The sequence below is a fragment of the Balaenoptera acutorostrata genome, chromosome 4 (assembly GCF_949987535.1).
Source record: "Balaenoptera acutorostrata chromosome 4, mBalAcu1.1, whole genome shotgun sequence".
Classification (NCBI taxonomy): Eukaryota; Metazoa; Chordata; class Mammalia; order Artiodactyla; family Balaenopteridae; genus Balaenoptera; species Balaenoptera acutorostrata.
In genome coordinates this window covers 9,111,368-9,130,961 of record NC_080067.1, presented here as the reverse complement: position 1 = coordinate 9,130,961, position 19,594 = coordinate 9,111,368, and the positions used below count along the sequence as shown (strand labels likewise).

General features: G+C 37.2%; 1 protein-coding gene across 7 annotated transcripts in view; it reads right to left on the bottom strand.

The window, feature by feature from the left end:
- The window catches only part of SATB1 (SATB homeobox 1), a 99,580-nt gene that overhangs the window by 30,320 nt on the left and 49,666 nt on the right, over positions 1–19,594 (bottom strand). For all 7 annotated transcript variants that reach the window (XM_057545637.1, XM_057545638.1, XM_057545636.1 and 4 more), the window contains exons 7-9: positions 17,685–18,139; positions 9,790–10,002; positions 1,434–1,589 (exon numbers count right to left, since the gene is read on the bottom strand). In XM_057545637.1, the coding sequence (XP_057401620.1) occupies positions 1,434–1,589; positions 9,790–10,002; positions 17,685–18,139 (824 nt within the window). The remainder of the gene's footprint in view (positions 1–1,433; positions 1,590–9,789; positions 10,003–17,684; positions 18,140–19,594) is intronic.

The following is a 19,594-nucleotide window of genomic DNA, read 5'->3' as shown; positions in this document are numbered from 1 at the left end:
AATTACAGTAATTTCCGATATACAAGCCATGATTCATGACAGAATTTTACATTCCATGAGAGATTACGGTGGCCTGATGTATGACACGCCGAGTATGGCACTAACATAAACAATTCAGTTTAATGTTTAAACAGCACTTGATGTTTAGAATCTCACAATAAAAGAAACATATTATTGTAGAAATTATCACTTTGACAGTGATTGAAGGGTACGCAGGCATGTGGCCTATAAAGCTATAATTTTTACAGTCCACAGCTTGAGTTTAATCATTTTTATATAACATTTCCAAGATATCCCTTACGTATTTCCAGCCAGCCTATAACTTAAACAAGAACAACCTTTTCTCAAGCAAAACTCCCAGCAAGGACCACTATTAATGTCGCTAGAGTGAAATTTCAGAAAAACCTAATAATGAAAGTACTGTATTGTAAATACATCATATTGTAAATAGTCTCAGGACTGTATAATTTTATCAGAGGCTGACAGCAGACAGGCTGTTTTACAAAGGAGAGTCCATTAATGATAATGAAATATATTTGTCTAAAATTTCCTTGATTGCCTCTCAATCTCACTTTGATAGTGTTATCAAATCTTTCTGCGAAGGGGACAAGACTTATACTGGACAAGACCAGTGTTCTTCTGGTCCTTTAAAAAGTATTCCTGGCCTTGAACAAGGGTTTGTAGATAACTGTGAGCTTGTTCATGTAGATGACTCTACTTCTGATGAACATAAATTATCAATATATGACAAAAAGACTGCATTATCTATTCTTCGTTATGTCTTGTAGGGATTTGTCACTTTCCCCATTCAATTCGATTCATTTATAATTCAAAAGAGTTAGACAATTTTTCTAATTGTAATTAAATTTGTGTGTCATATATAGGTATCCATATATATATATATATATATATATATATATATACACTAAAATCATTACTTGGCAAAGCTGTGTGTGTGTGTGTGTGTGTGTGTGTGTGTGTGTGTGTCAGTTTGTTTTAATAAGCACACCTAACAGTTGTAGATGCCTGAGTTGGAACAGAAAAAAACTACAATGCCCATAGTATTTTAGGATGGAAATCAAGGTCACCTAAGTACTAATGAAATAATAATAATTCAAGTTATTTGTTCCATTACAATAGACCAGATGGAGAAACCTCCTATACATTACAGTACTCTTCTGGAAACAACTATTAACTGACTCAGGGATTTCCTGAGAAATCTGTGGTCTGGACAGTAGATGTTGGAGGAAACAACAACCAAGTGTCTCTGTTCCCTGAATCCGAACCCTCTGTTTCATCATGAGCTCTGTCAATAATCCTGGAAACCGTGACCTCTCAGGGATGCAAGTTCAACTTGCAAATAGACACCCCTTCGAATGAACTTTCACAGGCATCACAGATAAACATTCTCCATGCCTAACAGAGGCTCTTACCTGGCTTTTGGTTGCTGCCACCTTTGCAAACAGAGCTTGGGAAACTTTAGCGCGCTTCATTTCCTGCTGAATCTCATCGTAAATGGAAGCATTAATGTTCATGGTATTGTTCTCTGGTTTCCCATTCCTCTCAGTGGCAATGGTAGCTGTTTTCACCTACAAAACATTTTGAACATGCCTGTCATTTTCCACTGGCCAAACCGTTTTGAAGCTTCTCAGGCTCGGCATCCAAACTGGACATTGTTGCTCCTTTTATGATCAAGGTGATCAACAATGCGGTCATTCAACATGAGTTCTTAGCTGGAGATCAGATTGCTTAAGTTAAGGAAGTCATACTGTCACAGGTGACTGCAGCTGTAATAAGACAGCAACTGCCAGCTGACAACCAGGAATTATAATGCCATAAAGTAAGTTTTCTGGAAAACAGAATAGTTTCAAAGACTTGAAAACCCTAAACTAATTGTTTCCCAATTACCTTCCATTGCAATTCTAACAAAGGAAATTCACAATTAAAATCATAATGCACAGTGCTGTATCTTCGCTGGGTACCCGATGTCTAAGAGACAATTGCATCACTAATAGCTATTACATACTACGGCCTTTTTAATTTTAGACTCTTTTTTTTTAATGCCTTTTCCTCTTATGTTTCATTTAAAAAATCTTCCATAACAAAGCCATTTGCAGAGCTGCACATTTAAATCTTCTATCCATCCATGAAACAGGTAGAGTGCCTTGCTTAATTATCATAAAGGCTGGTTGCATTTTACACATGCATGTCCAAGCTGTTCTGTACAATTATTTCATCATTTCCTGGCACCGCTGTATGTAACTCTTTCCTTTTGACTGGTGGAACCAGACAATAAGAAAATAATAAGAAAATGTTTCACAATATTTAATAGAACATGACTGCAAGTTACACAAAATATATAAACAGTAACTTACAAATATATTCAAAATGTATAATCTTGAGTGAGAAATTAATAATGGTAATAATGATAAGCAGATATCTGCAGAAAAATGCCACAAAATTTAGGGGGAAAATCAACCTCAAAATTTACTGATATCATGATTAATCTTCAAAACTTAAAAACAATCTTTAAAACTTTAAATGTTTAAAATAAAAATTTGATCTTTATTGAGCATTTATAGGAACCAACCAGCCTGGGAAATTCACATATGAACCATGTAGCTGCTTTTTACTGGGAAACTGATGAAAACATAAATGAAAAGTTGTCCAGATGCAGGACCACATTTCTCCCAGCAAAGTGATTCATCAAGGACCACGTTTCTTAGGGTCCTTTACAGAATCCAGGTTTTCCTTCTCTAGAAACTTACCATCTTGGACCATTTCTCTCATCCACAAGGAACAATAGAAAATGAAGCTCATTTTAAGATAAACAAATGATTTTGGGGCACTAAATGACATACCTTCCTAGTCATACAGTAAGTCTTCTAATGTTTATTTCACCCTGCCCCCAAATATTTGGTATCAAAAGAGGGGCAGAAGTTATCCTAAGCCATTTAATTCCCTGCACTTGACAGTAAAGCTGAGTCTCCTTTACAACGTGCTTTCTGACTCGTAACTTCTAGCTGGTGAGCAAACTAACTCACCTCTGGAGGATGCAGCTAGACTCTCCCACCTGGACACTACCCTTGGGAGCACGGAAAGGATAATGCAGGGAAATGGTTGGACCACAGGCCCCCAGTGAGGACACAGAAGGTGAGGCAGGACAAGGGACCCACCGGCTGGCCTCACTGGCCTCTCCTAAAGCATAATCCGCAGACAGAAAGGGCAAGAGCAGAGGCTAGATTGCCAGCCTTCCCCTGCCAGCTCTGGACTCCAGTAAGAAAGGGCACTAACTCACCGAGGCATCTTAAGGACTGGGGGCCACTAGGCACAGACACAGGGCTTTGAAGCAGTAATCTGCTAAACACCACTTTAGGAGCCAGAAGAGTTAATGCATTACCATAAATTGCCTACAAAGTTGCTTTGCTGAGATTTGCAACTTCGCTCTGGGGTGGTCTTGCTTTGAGGCAGAAGGATAGATTTGATCACCACATGGGGTCCCTTTTAATACCTATTTTTTTCACTGCTTAAATGAAAGAGAAAAGAAAAGCCATTTCAATCGCTTTGAACATTGCATGTTATGGAAATGAAGGCATGAAGTCCAGGGCATTGGAAGAAACAGTTCCTTGGTATCATCTGCTTAGCAACAGTTAAGAGGGCAGGCTTTGCAAACTTGGTGTTTCAGTGTGTTTTGAAAATAATTTTTATTCTTTTGTAAAAATGATGTTTAAGAATTTATCTTCGAGGTGGGTTATGATCATTTGTTTCAACCCTGTGATTTTGTTTCTAAAAATTTCTTCGGTTTAATTTTTCTTTTTTTAATAAAGCAATTACAACTTGAACCAAAAAGCAAACATTTTAAATCATAAAAAAAAAAAAAAATCAAATAACCATTTCCTAGTAGCCAACACAATCAAAAGTTGAAAAGAAGTACTTTTAAAAAAAAAAAAAAGAAGTACTTTTTTAAAAAGTTCTTTTTAGAAGTTCTTTTTTTAAAAAAAGTGAGAGCAACAACTTTTAAAACTATTAAGAAACTGTATTACTCATTTAAAAAATATTTAGAAAAGCTCTTCCTTATCATCTTGTTGGCTCAGCTATGCATCTTATTAGAGATAAGCTATTAGAATTCTGGAAATACATTTTTCTCTAAACACAAGGTATTGCTTAAGGGGAACTGACTTGGACAGCTCTTCAAAAATATGAAAGCTGAAATTTTTCCCCAGGTAAAAATGGAAACAAAAATCTTTTATACCTCACTCTACTAAGTACTATTTTAGCTTAGCACAAAAAAAAAATCTTCTTTAATCCTGGTTTAGCTTTTAATATTATATCACACATTAAAATTCATAAAGTAGTTCATTCCAGGCAAAACAAACTACTCTTCAGCGCTTCTCTGCAAATAGCACAGGAGGTAAAATAAAGGCGGTTGCTTTCTGAATAGTATTTATCAAGGTAGCGTGTACCACTCCATCATTACGGTGGCGCCAGGGAAGTAGTTAAGAATTGGAGCTTCTGGGGCTTCCCTGGTGGCGCAGTGGTTGAGCGTCTGCCTGCCAATGCAGGGGACACGGGTTCGAGCCCTGGTCTGGGAGGATCCCACGTGCCGCGGAGCAGCTGGGCCCGTGGGCCGCAATTGCTGAGCCTGCGCGTATGGAGCCTGTGCTTCGCAACAAGAGAGGCCGCGATAGTGAGAAGCCCCGCGCACCGCGATGAAGAGTGGCCCCCGCTTGCCACAACTAGAGAAAGCCCTCGCACAGAAACGAAGACCCAACACAGCCATAAATAAATTAATTAATTAATTAAAAAAAAAAAAAAAGAATTGGAGCTTCTGCTATTTACCCTCCCACATGGGGAGAGGGTGTAGCACTAGGGTGTGCTTTTTATTTTACTACAATTGTGCAATAGAACACAAAGTTTTCATGAGAATTTTTTGCTCCTTTACCGCTGCTGAATTCATCAACCCATACTACAAAATGAACTATATATACCACATACGTACTACATATGTACTACATACAGGCTACACAAAATGGACTCTACTGTGGCCCTGATTGGTGTCTGTGCTCTTCCTTGATGCAAGTGGAATTGCCTGCAAGCTCATACTGCACACATGCATGAGGGCATGCCTCTATGCAATTAAAGTTTGATGTAGTTTTAATAATAATTATGATAATAAGAGAGACTCACATTTATTAGTTGTTTATTATGAGCTGGGCCTTGTGTTAACATACGTTAACCTGCATAATAGCCCTGAGTAGGTAATGTCACATTGCTGCCCCATTTTTAAATTGAGAAAGCTAACAAAGAGGTTAAGTAATTTGTCCACGGGGCAAGGCTGAGAACTGAACTTAAGTCTAATACCAATGCTTATCTTAGAAATCACTGCAATACACTGAGTACCGGTATGATGTTATTTATATAGGACTTCTTTATTTGGAAAAATTATTATTTTTTAAGACGTGCTGTACCTGCTTTTTGGTGGCTCTTTACTAAATCTAGCTCACGAATGTCTAATTTTTAGTAGTGAATGGTTTTATCATTAGTTTAAAAAATCCGTGCTATTTTGAGGAATTCCTATTGGTGATAGAAAACAGTCCCCATTTTCATGTTTTTATATATTAATACTGTTTTGAGTATCATGGTTCTATCTTTTTATACTTTTCTTCCTTTTATAGAAACAATATTAGTTATTTTCCAGATCTGGACTTTCAAAAGTCCTCTAGATTTTAAAAGATGACCAATAATGAGAAGCGTTTTCCAAGCACATACATGATCTTAAAATTAAGCTGGTCAAGGGATTAATAACAAATAAAACTTTTATCAAGTGTGAAGTTCCTGCCCATAACTGAACCTATGTTTCATTATACTATAGAAGAATGTGTTGTAAAGAGACAGAAGTGTACAGCTACCACATTAACTTAACTATATATCGCTTCTATTGACATAAACTTTGTACATTTTCTAAAACATTGTTATAAAATGTCCCATCTTCAGAAGAAACCAAAGAATGCCATAAAGAGACGTTAAAAAAAGAAAAAATATTATATAATTCATGTAAAAGTTATAACTTGATAATTGTAGGCTTTCAAATGGTCCTTATGAAGACAGAAATTGCTAATTTAACTCCATAAGTCACACATCTTAAAACACACAAATAACTCCGTAATAAGTGCACACCTAAATAGAAACCCTCAACTTAAAACGGATATGTTTAGTGCAACAGACAACTTCCAGAAAATAATAATTAATTACTATTAATAAGATTCATCTTGTAAACTCATCTGGAAAATTTGCTAAGTGATAGTCAGAAAAGAAATCTTTAAGTCCATGGAGCTTTGGAGGGATTGGTTTCTCCCAGATACTCCTACTACCAAAGTTTGGAAAGGGCTCTTTCCTCTACAATCTCAGAAATGCCCAACTGTCTAAAGTCTTCCAACGTGGACCATTTGTCAAATATTCAATGTATTCTATCAGAAGAATATTTCACATGTGTTCCTCTTTCTAACCTAACAAGAAAACTTCTCATCCTCTCTGACAAACAGAAAGAGTCCCCAGGTTTCATTCTCTCCTTTCTAAAATGTCTGTCTTCTGGGAAGTGGCTTGAGGTAGGGGAAAGAGCATCAGACTGAATAGGGGATTTGCAAACTTAAGTATTTGACTTTTCTCATTTTTCTCCTACCAAAAGGTGAGTCTAATGATTCCATGAATTCATGTACGTGAAGGTGCTTAGAAAACTGTGAATCATTATCAAGTGCAAGGTATTCATATTTCTTGAATTAGAGCATGTATATTGTGAAAATATGCTTTCAACAAACAGGTCTGGCCTGGAGCCTACTGCCCCAGCCACAAGACAAAGCCCCGGGGGTGGTTACCCCTACCGAAGCATGAGGCACAGGAGCCATCCCGCCTAGGTAGAGCCAGCCGAGAGCTTCCTGAGGCTGGTCTAGGTTTTCCCTGGTGAGGTTCTCCGAAGAATAACACCCGGGGCCTGAAGGAAGCCCCTTCTTGAAGATGATTTATAATCTGAGCTCCTCAATGGTTTAGGTCCTTGGTCTGGCAGGACCCAGGGACATCCCAATCATCTTCCATATGACCTAAACTCTTCAGAGAAGCTGTTAGATAATCCAGTCTCTCAGGCCTAAAGGTGTCCTGGGTCTTCAGCGAGCCACAAGGGACCTCTGCCTTCAACAAGCATTAGAAAGAAATCCTGTTCGGGTCCAACCCAAGCCAAAGACTAGTCTCAAAACAGATTTCGAGTATCTTCATTTGGGGGGGGGGGGGTGGGGAGGGGGTGGAAATGAAACGCACAGTGATTTCACACAGATTCCTCTCTGGCAAAATATAAAATTTAAAAAGACAAAATTCTGCAGTCCTTTTCTATACCTGTGGTCTCCTCCTTTATTCCCCTTCCATTTTAGTCGTTTGTAAATAAGCACATGAAAACCTTATGTGTGGTATACTGGTTCCAGGTTAAGCGCTGGATTTCAACTGCTGCAAAACAGTACTAACTCAACTGCTCTGTAACCCGTTTTTCCAAATCCTAAGTACTCATTTTACATTGATAATACATTTAATACATTAAAAAGTCCCTAAAATTTAATTCATTGAATCACTGTCAAAGGGTAAAAGGTGAACAAACTGGTTGTGAGCTCTGTTATGATAAAATTAAGGAATGCAAAGGGATTCTCTATGAAGCAGTGAAATAAAATTATTCACACATCTCATAATCATTTCAGAATGTGGTTAGATGGCCAATAATATTGTGTTAATAGAAACTTTTTTTCTTTGAAAGAGCTTCACTAAGAATCTGCAGTATCTAAGTACATTCATCATGGGCTAAATATCCCAGCTAAAGGCTTGGTCTCAACCCCCTCTTGAGAACAAACACATACAGCTGAGGGTGGCTCGACCAGTTTATCAGTAATTCAGGCCAAAATAAATTATATTTTCTATCCCAACTTATCAGCAGGTATAGTCTTTAGACATACATATAGGAAAGCAACCCAGAGTATCTTAATAGTATACAAAAATAAATATCACAATTAAGAATTAATGTAATTTTGGCTAAAAAAAACAAAAAACAAAAAACAAAAAACTTGATGAGTAAGGAAAGCAGAATCATATCTGGAAAACAAATAAAAGCATTAAAATCCTAGAAAAATTAGAAAACAAAAGCTATATTAAGGAACTACTAAGTCAAATATTTGGATAGATTAAAACAAAAAAAAGAAGCAGCAGCTCAAAGCTTAAATTCACACTGGTCTTTTGTTAGTATTGCAAGATTAAGTGATAAGTAAAATAACTCTGCCCAGAGGCTTTCCAATGATGACTGCAACAGCAAAATTAACTAATGATGGTACATATGATAACTCTAAACAACACAAACTCAGTGTTCAATCAAGTCCAAGTACAGTATTTTTTGTTTAATCACTCTTACAAAAGTCATATATGTATATAAAGAGTTCCTCATTCTTTTTGGTAAGAAATATTGTATTGAAGGCTTAACAGATCAAATTCAGTTAAGTGTGTGTGTTGGCAGATGGATATGTATGCATGTACTTGGGTGCTATTCTTTTCTGCTAGAGAAACATGTCCTTACAATTACAGCAATGCCTTCCTTATTGTCTGCTCCTATAGACATCAAGACTTAATTGATTTTCATTGAATAAAATGGAGAAAATGGACCTTTGGGATGTTTCTAAACAATAATCATTTCAGAACATTACAATATGCAGTTTAAGACCCTCCACAAGTGGCTGTATATTATGTCTATTTCTTATTTATGGAGTATCTATGGCAGTTTCATTTTTAGTGTTGAGTTATATCTCTATACTTGGAAATGGATGACCATTTTTTACTATTGATGAAACTAACATTAAGAGATAATTTCATTATGACATTATGTTACATAAGCACTTTTAATTAGTATTCCATATTTACTTTCCATCGTTTTAGCTGACCTCATTTTTAAGAGTTGCACAGGTCACAAATTAAATGTGTAAAAAATATATTTGCTTGCGGATCTTACATCTAATCCACTCTCAAATTTGTATCTAATAGTTGTACTGAAAATTAACTTCTCAATTCTTATAATAGTTATGAGGCTACCTTTTAAACTTGATTAAAAAAAAAATACAGATGTGCATACACAAAACTACCTGGCAGATGACTTTTGTCCTTCCTAAAAAGTGCAAAAATTTGGAAAATAGAAAATGTGCCCATTTCTGGGAATATGGATGGAATTCCTTATCAGCCCCATTTAAAGCTGCCTTCAAGGATTGTATTAAACTTAATTATGAAAGATTACAAACGAGATGATGTGTAATTGGTACCAGCTGCAGTTGGTATTGGAAAGCATAAATACAAATGGAATTATTTATTTTTATTTATTTACTATTCAAATGGTGGTTCTAAAACGCGCAGGGATAAAATGGACTTCATTACTTTTTTTTTTCCTATTGAGTTTAAAATACCTTTTTACTTAATAGTAGTAGAGCCAAGTATCCCATTTCAAGATGACTTTTCACCCCCAAAGAACCCCCCAAATGAAGCAATACAAAGCAATTTTTTTCCCTCTATCTAATTAGTAGCTGCTTGTTTTTATATCAGAATTAGTGAGCTGGGACCAAATTCTCCTCAAGCAAGTCTATGAACTACTATCAAAAAAAAAAAAAAAATCCCTATCCATCTACCTTTCTCATGCTTGTTGAGATTCTTCCTTAGACTTTTTTTTTTTAAAAAAAACCAAAAACAAAAAGCAGAAAGGTGAGGAAGAAAAAGAGACTTCACCTGGGGAGGGCGGCTGGGCGGTGTGCTTATCAGGGGGGCAGGACCCATCGCTGAAGCTGCATTCAAGCTCCTTTCCCTTTCATCCTGGTAAATTCGATCTCTCTCAGCTTCCGGTAACTGCAAGAAATTCTGCATAGCCCGAAGGTTTACCAGCAAAGACTGGGATGCAGTCTTCGGGTCCTCTTCCTTTCGTAGGATTTCTGAAAGCAAGCCCTGCAGGGAATAAAAGGCACAGGATAAGCTTGCCCCCATGCTCTGCCCAGCCCGCGGTGATCCTTTCCTTTTCTTCCCCACTCTGTTCAGAAAATGAACAGTCAGAAGCATTAATTCCACATAGGAATATATTAGTTACAATTGAAGTGGTAGAGAAGAGAGCCTCAATTGTATTCTTAATTTTATTAAGCGTCTGCTTTACATATAACATAAACTGCAACTGCCTAATTGGTCTCCTTCCTTTGAGTAGCTTAACTTGCCATGAAATCTTTCACAGAGAGAGGATTGAGGCAAGTTAAGAATAAATGAAATGCTCATAATACGACAGCACTGAACTGTATAGTTCTCAAGCTGCCTAGACAAAGGCAGTGGAATGCCAACAGCCCAATATGTAAAGATACAAAGCCATTTCGAGAGAGGTAGGATTTACAAAGAAAATACTCGAAAATGAATTGTAACATACTAGGAAAAAGAATATCACTAAAGCATCATCTAAGATTTATGCTATGTTTTTGCAGGCAATATTTTACATTATTCCTTGGTTTTCAAATTATTGGAGTCAATGACGAGTGATTCTATTTACCGCTTAAGGAAACTATACTGCATTGCTTGCTATACAATACTTCTCTGAGTAACAGGTTGAAAATTTGAACTTCAGAAACCATCCTTTAAATTTGAAATACATAACCCCTTTTCCACACTGCAAAAATCCATCGTAGCATGCCAAGAAAAAGAATATTATCAAATTCTGTAACAATCAAATTTCTTGAGGAATAAACATTTTTAATAGTGTTAGAAGAAATTCACAAACCATTAGTAAACTTCTTTATGGTGTTCCTCCCCAAATAACAGAGAATTGTTAACTACTTCTTTAATTTTTGGAAGAATGCATTTTAAAATTGGGTGTTTCTCCACAATTTTGTTTAAGAGCTTATATGAAATACAAGGATTAGAAACATTTTCTGCCCATTTGATAAGGACTGAGCAGGCCTTACCTCTTCAACCTTCTGCATGAAAAAATGCCTGGAATGCCAAGACATGTTTGCTTTCTACATTTCAGTTTATCACAATATGGCTCAGAATAAAATGTTGTGGAGATCTCTATATCATTTGCAAATTTCACTTTCTAATAACCCTGCAGAAATGGCAACAGGGTACATTTAGGAAAGGGAGGTAAAGTGTCATGTCAAAACAACCAAGCCCCAACGTTATAACATTGGGGTTTTTTAATGGTTTCCTGGAAGCACAAACCTGGCTTTGTTCCCAATTCCTCAAGGAAAATGTAGCATATTGCCCCAAGATAACAGTTGGGTACAGACAATATAAAAGCAGTGTCCACTTCAAAAATGATCTATATAGGCTGCTATTAAAAAAGATCCTCCAATAGGCTCGGGGGCTTAAGAGTACATTTTAGTTTCTCATTTGGTCTATGCAAGGGAAGCCAGTTTCACCCTAAGAAATGTGACTGAAGAATGAAGGGTACTTGTCCTTTCATTTATAATACTGACAAGTAATGTTGCAACTGTGTTTATACATGAGCAAAACATCCAGTCAATTTAACTAAAATTCAGTCAAACAGGCAGTCAATCACCCAGCTATTTAATCTGCACAAGGCCAACTAATTAGATTGACTGTGTTTCTGATGTGTCACGTTGAAACCAAGAAATAGAGGTCTCAGAAACAATGTTTGAAAATAGGTGTAAAAAAAATAGCCCTTGCTCTATACTCTTCCCCATCAAATGGGGATAACAAATTTTTAAAGATATTAAAAGATGTATTTCGCAAAGCAATATATCTTAACTCTACAGAAAGAGATAGAAACATACAGTACACATAAGTACATTATAAATTCCTTGAGTAGAATAGTCTAATATTCTTTTTTGTCATCCCAGCACAATGCCTGCCACGTAAGTGTTTGATAAATATTTACTAAATGGATTGTGTATTCAGACCATAGAAGGAAAAAATTCCAAATGGGTGACAGAAACTTAACAACAAGATATGCTCCCCATGGGAAAATTCTAATGGTAATTAATAATGTACTCAAGGTGAGCCTTCAGTGAAAAGTTGTGTGGCACTTTGTAAGACGTTTATCTACACTAATTGTTCAGTAATTAAAAAAAAATTTTTTGCAGCAACATGGATGGACCTAGGGATTATCATACTAAGTGAAGTAAGTCTGACAGAGAAAGACAAGTATCATGTATCACTTATATGTGGAATCTAAAAAAATATACAAATGAACTTATTTACAAAACAGAAATAGACACACAGACACAGAAAACAAACTTATGGTTACCAAAGAGGAAAGGGGGGAGGGATAAAACAGGAGTGTGGGATTAACACATACACACTACTATCAATATACATAAAATAGATAATCAACAAGGACCTACTGTATAGCACAGGGAACTATACTCAATATTTTGTAATAACCTATAAGGGAAAAGAATCTGAAAAAATATATAAGAATATATATATATATATACTGAATTACTGTGCTGTACACCTGAAGCTAACATAACACTGTAAATCAACTATACTTCAATAAAAAAAAACACTTTAGGTCAAAAGAGATCCTATAAACAGATGTTATTATATTTGGGAAATTTGAAATTAGACATTCAGAGATCTCAGATAACAAAATATCATCTTTCCATTAGAAATGTTTCCCAAGACAGCAGAGAACTACAGTGAGAAAGCCAACACATGGAAAAATACATAATGATATCAAGTGTTGCTAACATGAGACTGAGTCATTCCTGTATGGCTTAAAGTAACAGATAGAAGGTCACTTGGGAGAGAATTTAGCAATTTCTCTACTCATATTTTGACGTTAGCATGACGTCCCATTTGAGCATATGAAATGTTTTCTGGGCAAAGCATTTTATTTCCACTTAATTATTCTAACTAGAGCAAGTGCAGGTTTTCTGCCTGGGATGTGCTGAAGGTCTAGACTGAAATTTCAAATCCTGGGACACTCACAGAGCTCGAAAGCAGACAGTGTAGACAGTCTCAGGTGTTTTACAAACCTTCGGGTTTTTGTGGGTTTTTTTTTTTGGCCCAGGCTTTCAATGAGGGGAGTGCCCCCTGGTGGAAATGCTTGAAAATATTATTAGAAAATGTTTTGATTAGAATGTGTTAATTACTTTTTTAAAGAGAATGATGTCACTTGAGAAAATTCTGGATGTGAAATGACTGGCATTAGAATCCGGATATGGGAATGCACGTTTTGGTCCTGTTTGGGTTATTTGAGTAGCTACATTTATGGATTCAAGATGTATATGGCCCTTGTTTCCCATTTTCCATGACTGAAAATCCAGTTAAGACTTGCCAAGTTAGGTCAAGGTCATTTGTAGTAATCCCCCATGGTGGACAGTAAGAGAGATCTCTTACCAAAAACTTTTCTTCATGCTAAAAAATAACATGTCAAGGTCATCATGTACCATACTTGCTATCGCTGAAATACCAGGACTAAAATATTTACCAATATTATGCCCCATGGGTGCTCAATAAATTTGCTGAATAAAATTAAACAAAATCATTAGTCATTTTTGTTTCCAAAAAGAACTTGCGATTTTGTATATTATGTAGTATGTTACCAGCACCTCATGGATATCAATTTTATGGGAAACGAGAAGCTGCTTTTCACAGCACTTCACATCTTCAAACTGTTCAATATGTGCTCTATACATGAAAACGTAAAATTATTCTGCATCGCCGTTCCATAGTGGTTGTGAGATTTCTAATGTTTTCAATTAAAGAGTGAACTTGCTGATGAATTCCTAAACCTTTTTTACATTCCAGAAAGAGTTTACAAGTAAAATTCATTAGTATTGGAAAAGAAAGAAAAACCTTCAATAAATATTATCAGTACTTCCAAAAGCTAATTATGAATTCTTTAAAACAGCAGATAAGCGAAAGAGACTGCCAATATGAACAAAAAGCCTGTCTGGCCTCCCGTTTGTCTCCTCTTTGAACATAATCACTGATTCAAATAGATTTTTATCAGCTTCATGGAACTTCAAAGCCCTCAGAAGGAGAATATGATTTGATGAAACCTCCCTCTGAAAATAAAACATGTAGAAGATTCTTCAAGGCTACCTGCCTCTTGTTTGGTGAATTTTTAATCACACGTCCAGGTGAAAGACTACTTTCAAACTCCACCTCCTCCTACCTTGGACTCAGGCCAAGCAAGTTATAAGCAGACACATTTATCTCTGTCGGTTGGGAGGCCAAACAAGAGCTGTCACGTTGGGGTAATAGCACCTTTTTACCTTTTATTCAATAGTGATATGGAGAGTGGACTTTTCTTAAATTACACTGTGAAGAATTATAGGAACCCAGTAACAATTTCTGTTATACTTAAGCAGGCAAATTTCTCTCCACCACATAATTTACAGAACTCAAATTCAATAAAACATTACATGATGGTCCATTACTGTTATCAGTTTTGAATAATCCATCTTCATTCTTTATTTTACTGGAAAATAAAGTGTGCCAAAGACAAGAGGAGGGGGGAGAAAAAAGGGGAAAAAGCCACAGAATGGGATCAGAGTTAAACTATGGGATTTATTTAAAAAAGGGGGAGACAGCACTAAAGAATATATTTTCTTCTATCATGACCTTTAAATAGCAATAATACAGAGGAGTGAATTGAAAAGTATAAACCTAGAAGCTTCAGCAATTAATTTTAGCCATGGGTTTCCATTAAAAAGACATCAAGTAGGCATAACTGAATGAATGACAGATGCTAAAAGCTGGTACCTTCCGTAGCAATTAAAGAACATATGTCCATCAATTCAGAAGGGGGAAACATCCTTAAAACAAGGAATTATATAAATTTCATCACAAACTTTCAGAAAAGGTAGACTTTTTTTTCATCTTTTTGTTTTCTTTTGTTTTCAACTTTTTTTAAAAAAATAGTGATACAGGAATGTCTTAAAAGAGAGGGTATGTTTTAATTCAGGAGACCCAATTAAGCTGATGAGAAAATTCTCCAATGAAGAGTTGAAAGATGAGACCCAGGATTTTAAAGTTATACAGAGCTGTCGATATTCTCAACTCACAACAGCACTATCTATTACATGAATGTTTTAACATACTGTTTATAGGATGCCAGTGTCTTTATCCGATCACATCAGAGAACTTTGCATTTGTATGTACATATTTTACATTAATTTTTTTAAAACCTGGAGTCGGAATTGCACACTGTAATAAGTACACACAAATGTGTCTGTGCGGTTTAACTCTGCAGAGCTCCTGCTCTATACATATGCATTAGCATGTGTATTTTCACCCTCCACACTCACACCATACACTCTCACGATGCACCTGCTTTTATTGAAATGCATACAGTTTGAAATAAACATACTACATACACGCATATGAATGTATAATCATTAAAATAAATGCAGCTGTGTGTGTACGCGCGAGTGTGCGTGGCGTTTTGGTATGACCACCGAAAAGGCATGCACGCTTGCGTGTTCCAAAGCGAATTCTCCCAAAGTGAACTCTTAAATATACATACATAGACAATGACTCTCATTGAAATCAAGACAGCTTCAAACATGGCCCATCATCCACTTCGACGGAGGAGTCCCAATTACCTCTATACAGGTTTAAAACCAAACCCCTCTGTCATCCGGGGCTCCAGCCAATTTTTCGGTAATGACTCTTTCTCAACTGGCTATTATTAATAAAGAGATGGGTATCAAGCTGCACCCGGGTTTCATTCTCCTCTCTCCCTTGAAAACATTAAGTCACTGTTTTCAATGTTAACCACAGAGATAACCATCTTTTCGAAGAGATTGATAGGGTATAAAATAGAGAACTCTTGTCTTTTTTCCAGTAACAAATCCTATTGATATCTGTGGAATCTGTCCACGTGAAAACCCAAGGAGAACAAATGGTCACTCTCCAGGGTGATGCCTGGGACATTACAGCCCCACAGAAGAAAAAACACACTGATGGGTGGTGACCTTACCCTTTTCACCTTCAGCTGGACTCTCTTTACTACATAAAACACATTTTCCTTGGTCCTTTAAGAAATAACAATTTGCTCAATTTCCAAAATGCTTTCCACTGAATCTGTGAGTCATCTGTGTCCATGTCAATGCTTGTCTTTGTGGGCTTTCAATTCAGTTCAACAAGCAACTTTTAGGCAGAGACCTGCCTAGTTTTTGCCCAGTACTGAGAACTACTGGTAGTTACTGCTAGTTACAAAAACAAAGGATGTTGCCAGAAACAGGAGTAGCTAGAAGGCTGACTTGATTCTTTCATCCATTCATTTTTTATTTTTAAAATAACGACCCTCCAACTGAATAGGGGTGTCATATTAAATTTACCAGCTAATAATGAACACATTTTTAAGTTGTAAAGATATATTAATAAAACTAGGTAAAACCATACAATTTTAACCTGAGAAATAACTTTGCAACCATCCTTTTAAACACAGATGTACAAAAAACAGTTAAAGAAACTGAAAACACTGAGTTAAAGGCTTTGTAAGGCCTCCTAAGTTTCAATCCAGTGAAGGCAAGCCAAAAATAAGTCACAGCTGGGATTCTCCTAGGTATGGAAACTCTGCCAGCAAGGAATTAATACTAGATATTTTTGTACCCGGATTTTATTCTTATAATCATGTAATAAACAAAATAACTTAAATACGAAAGGAAAGTATGAGTCAGGCCAAAAAAAAAAAAATTGACAGAAGAAAGAACAGTGGTAAAACAAGAAAGTTAAAAGGACATAATATCCTCATTCTAATCAAAGTTACATGTTCTTCTGGGGTTTTTCTGGGGGGGGGTGGTGGTGGTGGTGGTGGTGGTGGTGGTGGTGGTGGTGTGTGTGTGTGTGTGTGTGTGTGTGTGTGTGTAATAAACACCATGTACATATCATACTAGTTTCCAAAAAAAGACATTTAAAAAAAATCCTCTCATTCAGTGTTTAATGGAATCAATTTTTTTCGGGCTTTTCAGATGTCTTTATCTTAGGTCTTCTCCTGTATATCACCCTTTCTCCACATCGTGCTAAACATCTTCCTTGCTGATAATATCTTCACAGGAATTTGCCCAGGAGGACAAAGGTGTGAACACAAAGGGTATATGCAAATCTCAGTGAGAAGTCTCAAGCTAAGGCCTCCAAGGCCAAGCCTACCCCAGGGCCTGTTTTGTAAATAGTTTTACTGAAACACCATATCCACACCATGCATTTCTGTCTATGGCTGCTATGGCCCTCAAAGACTAAAATACTTACTATCTGGCCTATTACTGAAAAGGTCTGCTGATCTCTGGTCTAGGAAAGGTGCATGGTGGGCTAGAAGCCTGGAGCCCTACCAATGGCCTTGACCAAGTCCTGAAACCTTTCTCAATCTGCTACTAACAGTCTATAATTCCATTATATAAAAGCCTAGGTAATGTCAGTTTGAAATATTTTCGATATTTATTCTTTCAAGGCCCCTGAATCAGGATCGATTTGTACACAGCTTTCTCTTGGTAGAAGAGGTTTACGATAAGCAGAGAAATGATAAAATGTAGGCACTCCCAGGTACAGACAATATGACCACAGGGAGAGAAGGAAAAAAATGTTAGTACAAAGTAAGAGCATAAACATCAGTATAGATGGGATGAAAGAAGGAAGAGAGAGAGAGAGGAACCATTTACACATAAAACAAAACTGACCTGAGTTCTGTTAAAAGCCACACGTGCAAATACTGCCTGGGAGATTCCTGCCCGTTTCAGTTCGTCACGTACCCACTGGTAGATTTCGGAAGACACCTCTGTGTTGGTGGAAACCTGTTGCTCCAAAGGCTTATTCATAGATCTACTGACAGGGGGAGGGTGGTTCAAGTACTGTTGGTTTAAGGACTGCTGGGCTAGAAGTCTGTTCACCGCATACTGCTGGTTCAGCAGCTGAGCCATCACCAGCTGCTGGTTGACCAACTGAGGACTGATGGGCGTTGACACGAGCCCAGGGTGCAGGTTGGGAAGAGGGGTCCGGACAGAGGGCTGGCTGCTGTGGGAGAGCTGCGCGGGGGACGGGGGCTGCTCCGCGGTGTTCCCTGGGACCGGCTGCTGGCCAAAGTTGACGTGGTTGGCACCTTGCTGGGATAGTTCAGAGAGAGTATCCATTTCCACTGAAGTGGAAGAGAAGGAAAATCACATTGAGCCAACAATGATCTGCATTGATAAGGATCTCCCATCATTCCCTAATACAGACAGAAGGCACAGGGCACACCCAAGGTCCGAGGAAACTAAGAACATTTCAAGATGGAATGCAACTGGCTATGTTTTTACTTCTGTCTTCTGCACCAGGGCACAAACTTTGAAAGGGGGATAACACTTTCTAGTTTGATAATGTGGTTTACATTTAAGGCCGGAAATCAATTATTTTCAAATTCTAATGTGACTAGTTTGGGGGTCAAACGATTATTCACTCTTACTTCTTATAAGGCAACATTTATTTTAAAACAGCTTCTAGGGAATTCCCTGGCAGTCCAGTGGTTAGGACTTGGCGTTTTCATTGCTGAGGACCTGGGTTCGATCCCTGGTCGGGGACCTAAGATCCTGCAAGCCACGTGGTGCATGCGGCCCAAAAAAAAAAAAAAGTCGCTTCTAGAAGAACACTATTTGCTTAACGGCAACTAGAAAGAGTGAGCGGAGCTAGGAAAAGATCATATACAACTGTAGAAAAAAGAAATATGCAAGTATTTTCTCATAATATATACATTAACCGTTACTACTCTAGGCAAAAAGTTTGCAAGAAAAAAGAGTACACAAATGTTACTTATGTTCAATTCTAACTTAGCCGTTAATATAAAAAAAGTAATCAATATAATAAATAATAAAAGTGGTCATAATGATCAGTAATGATAACTCAGTGCATGCGGAACACTGGGCTGGGTTTCTTACACGTCCTGTTTTGCTGAATTCTAACTATCATGTTAGATGACGGGTATAGCTGCAAATATTTCTTAGAATGAAGCAAAGCACTTAATGTACTGCAAGCCAGCATACCCAGTGTTGCTAAGACCCAAATGCTTCTTGAAGAAGCTGTGACCATCACCAGATGCTACGACAATCTTTCAAGGAAGGGGTGGGGAGTCACTCTGATGCAATGGTGATACTGTCACCATCTTGCAATTTATTAGCACCCACACAGGACGAACATTTCTCCCTTGGCTAGATCCCTCACAGGGACTGGCTGAGAGTGAACAGTAAGTGTGTCAACTGCTTTCCTGCTACAAGGAAGAGACTGCTTTGATGCTCTTGACCTGAAAGGCTGAGGATGGTCAGTAGGTGAGTCTTTCTAAATAGTACACCATGGGAATTCCCTGGCGGTCCAGTGGTTAAGACTCCACACTTTCACCGCTGTGGGGTCCGGGTTTGATCCCTCGCTGGGGAACTAAGATCCCACAAGCCATGCGGTACGGCCAATAAATAAATAAATAGTACACCATGCTTCCCATGTGTGGACTCTGGGTTGATTTTAATCATCATTTCTCTTTTTATTAAATATTCAGGCTTTATATTTAGAGGAACTTATCATATTGCTATAGTCACTGATACATGCAAAATATAACTAAGCATTG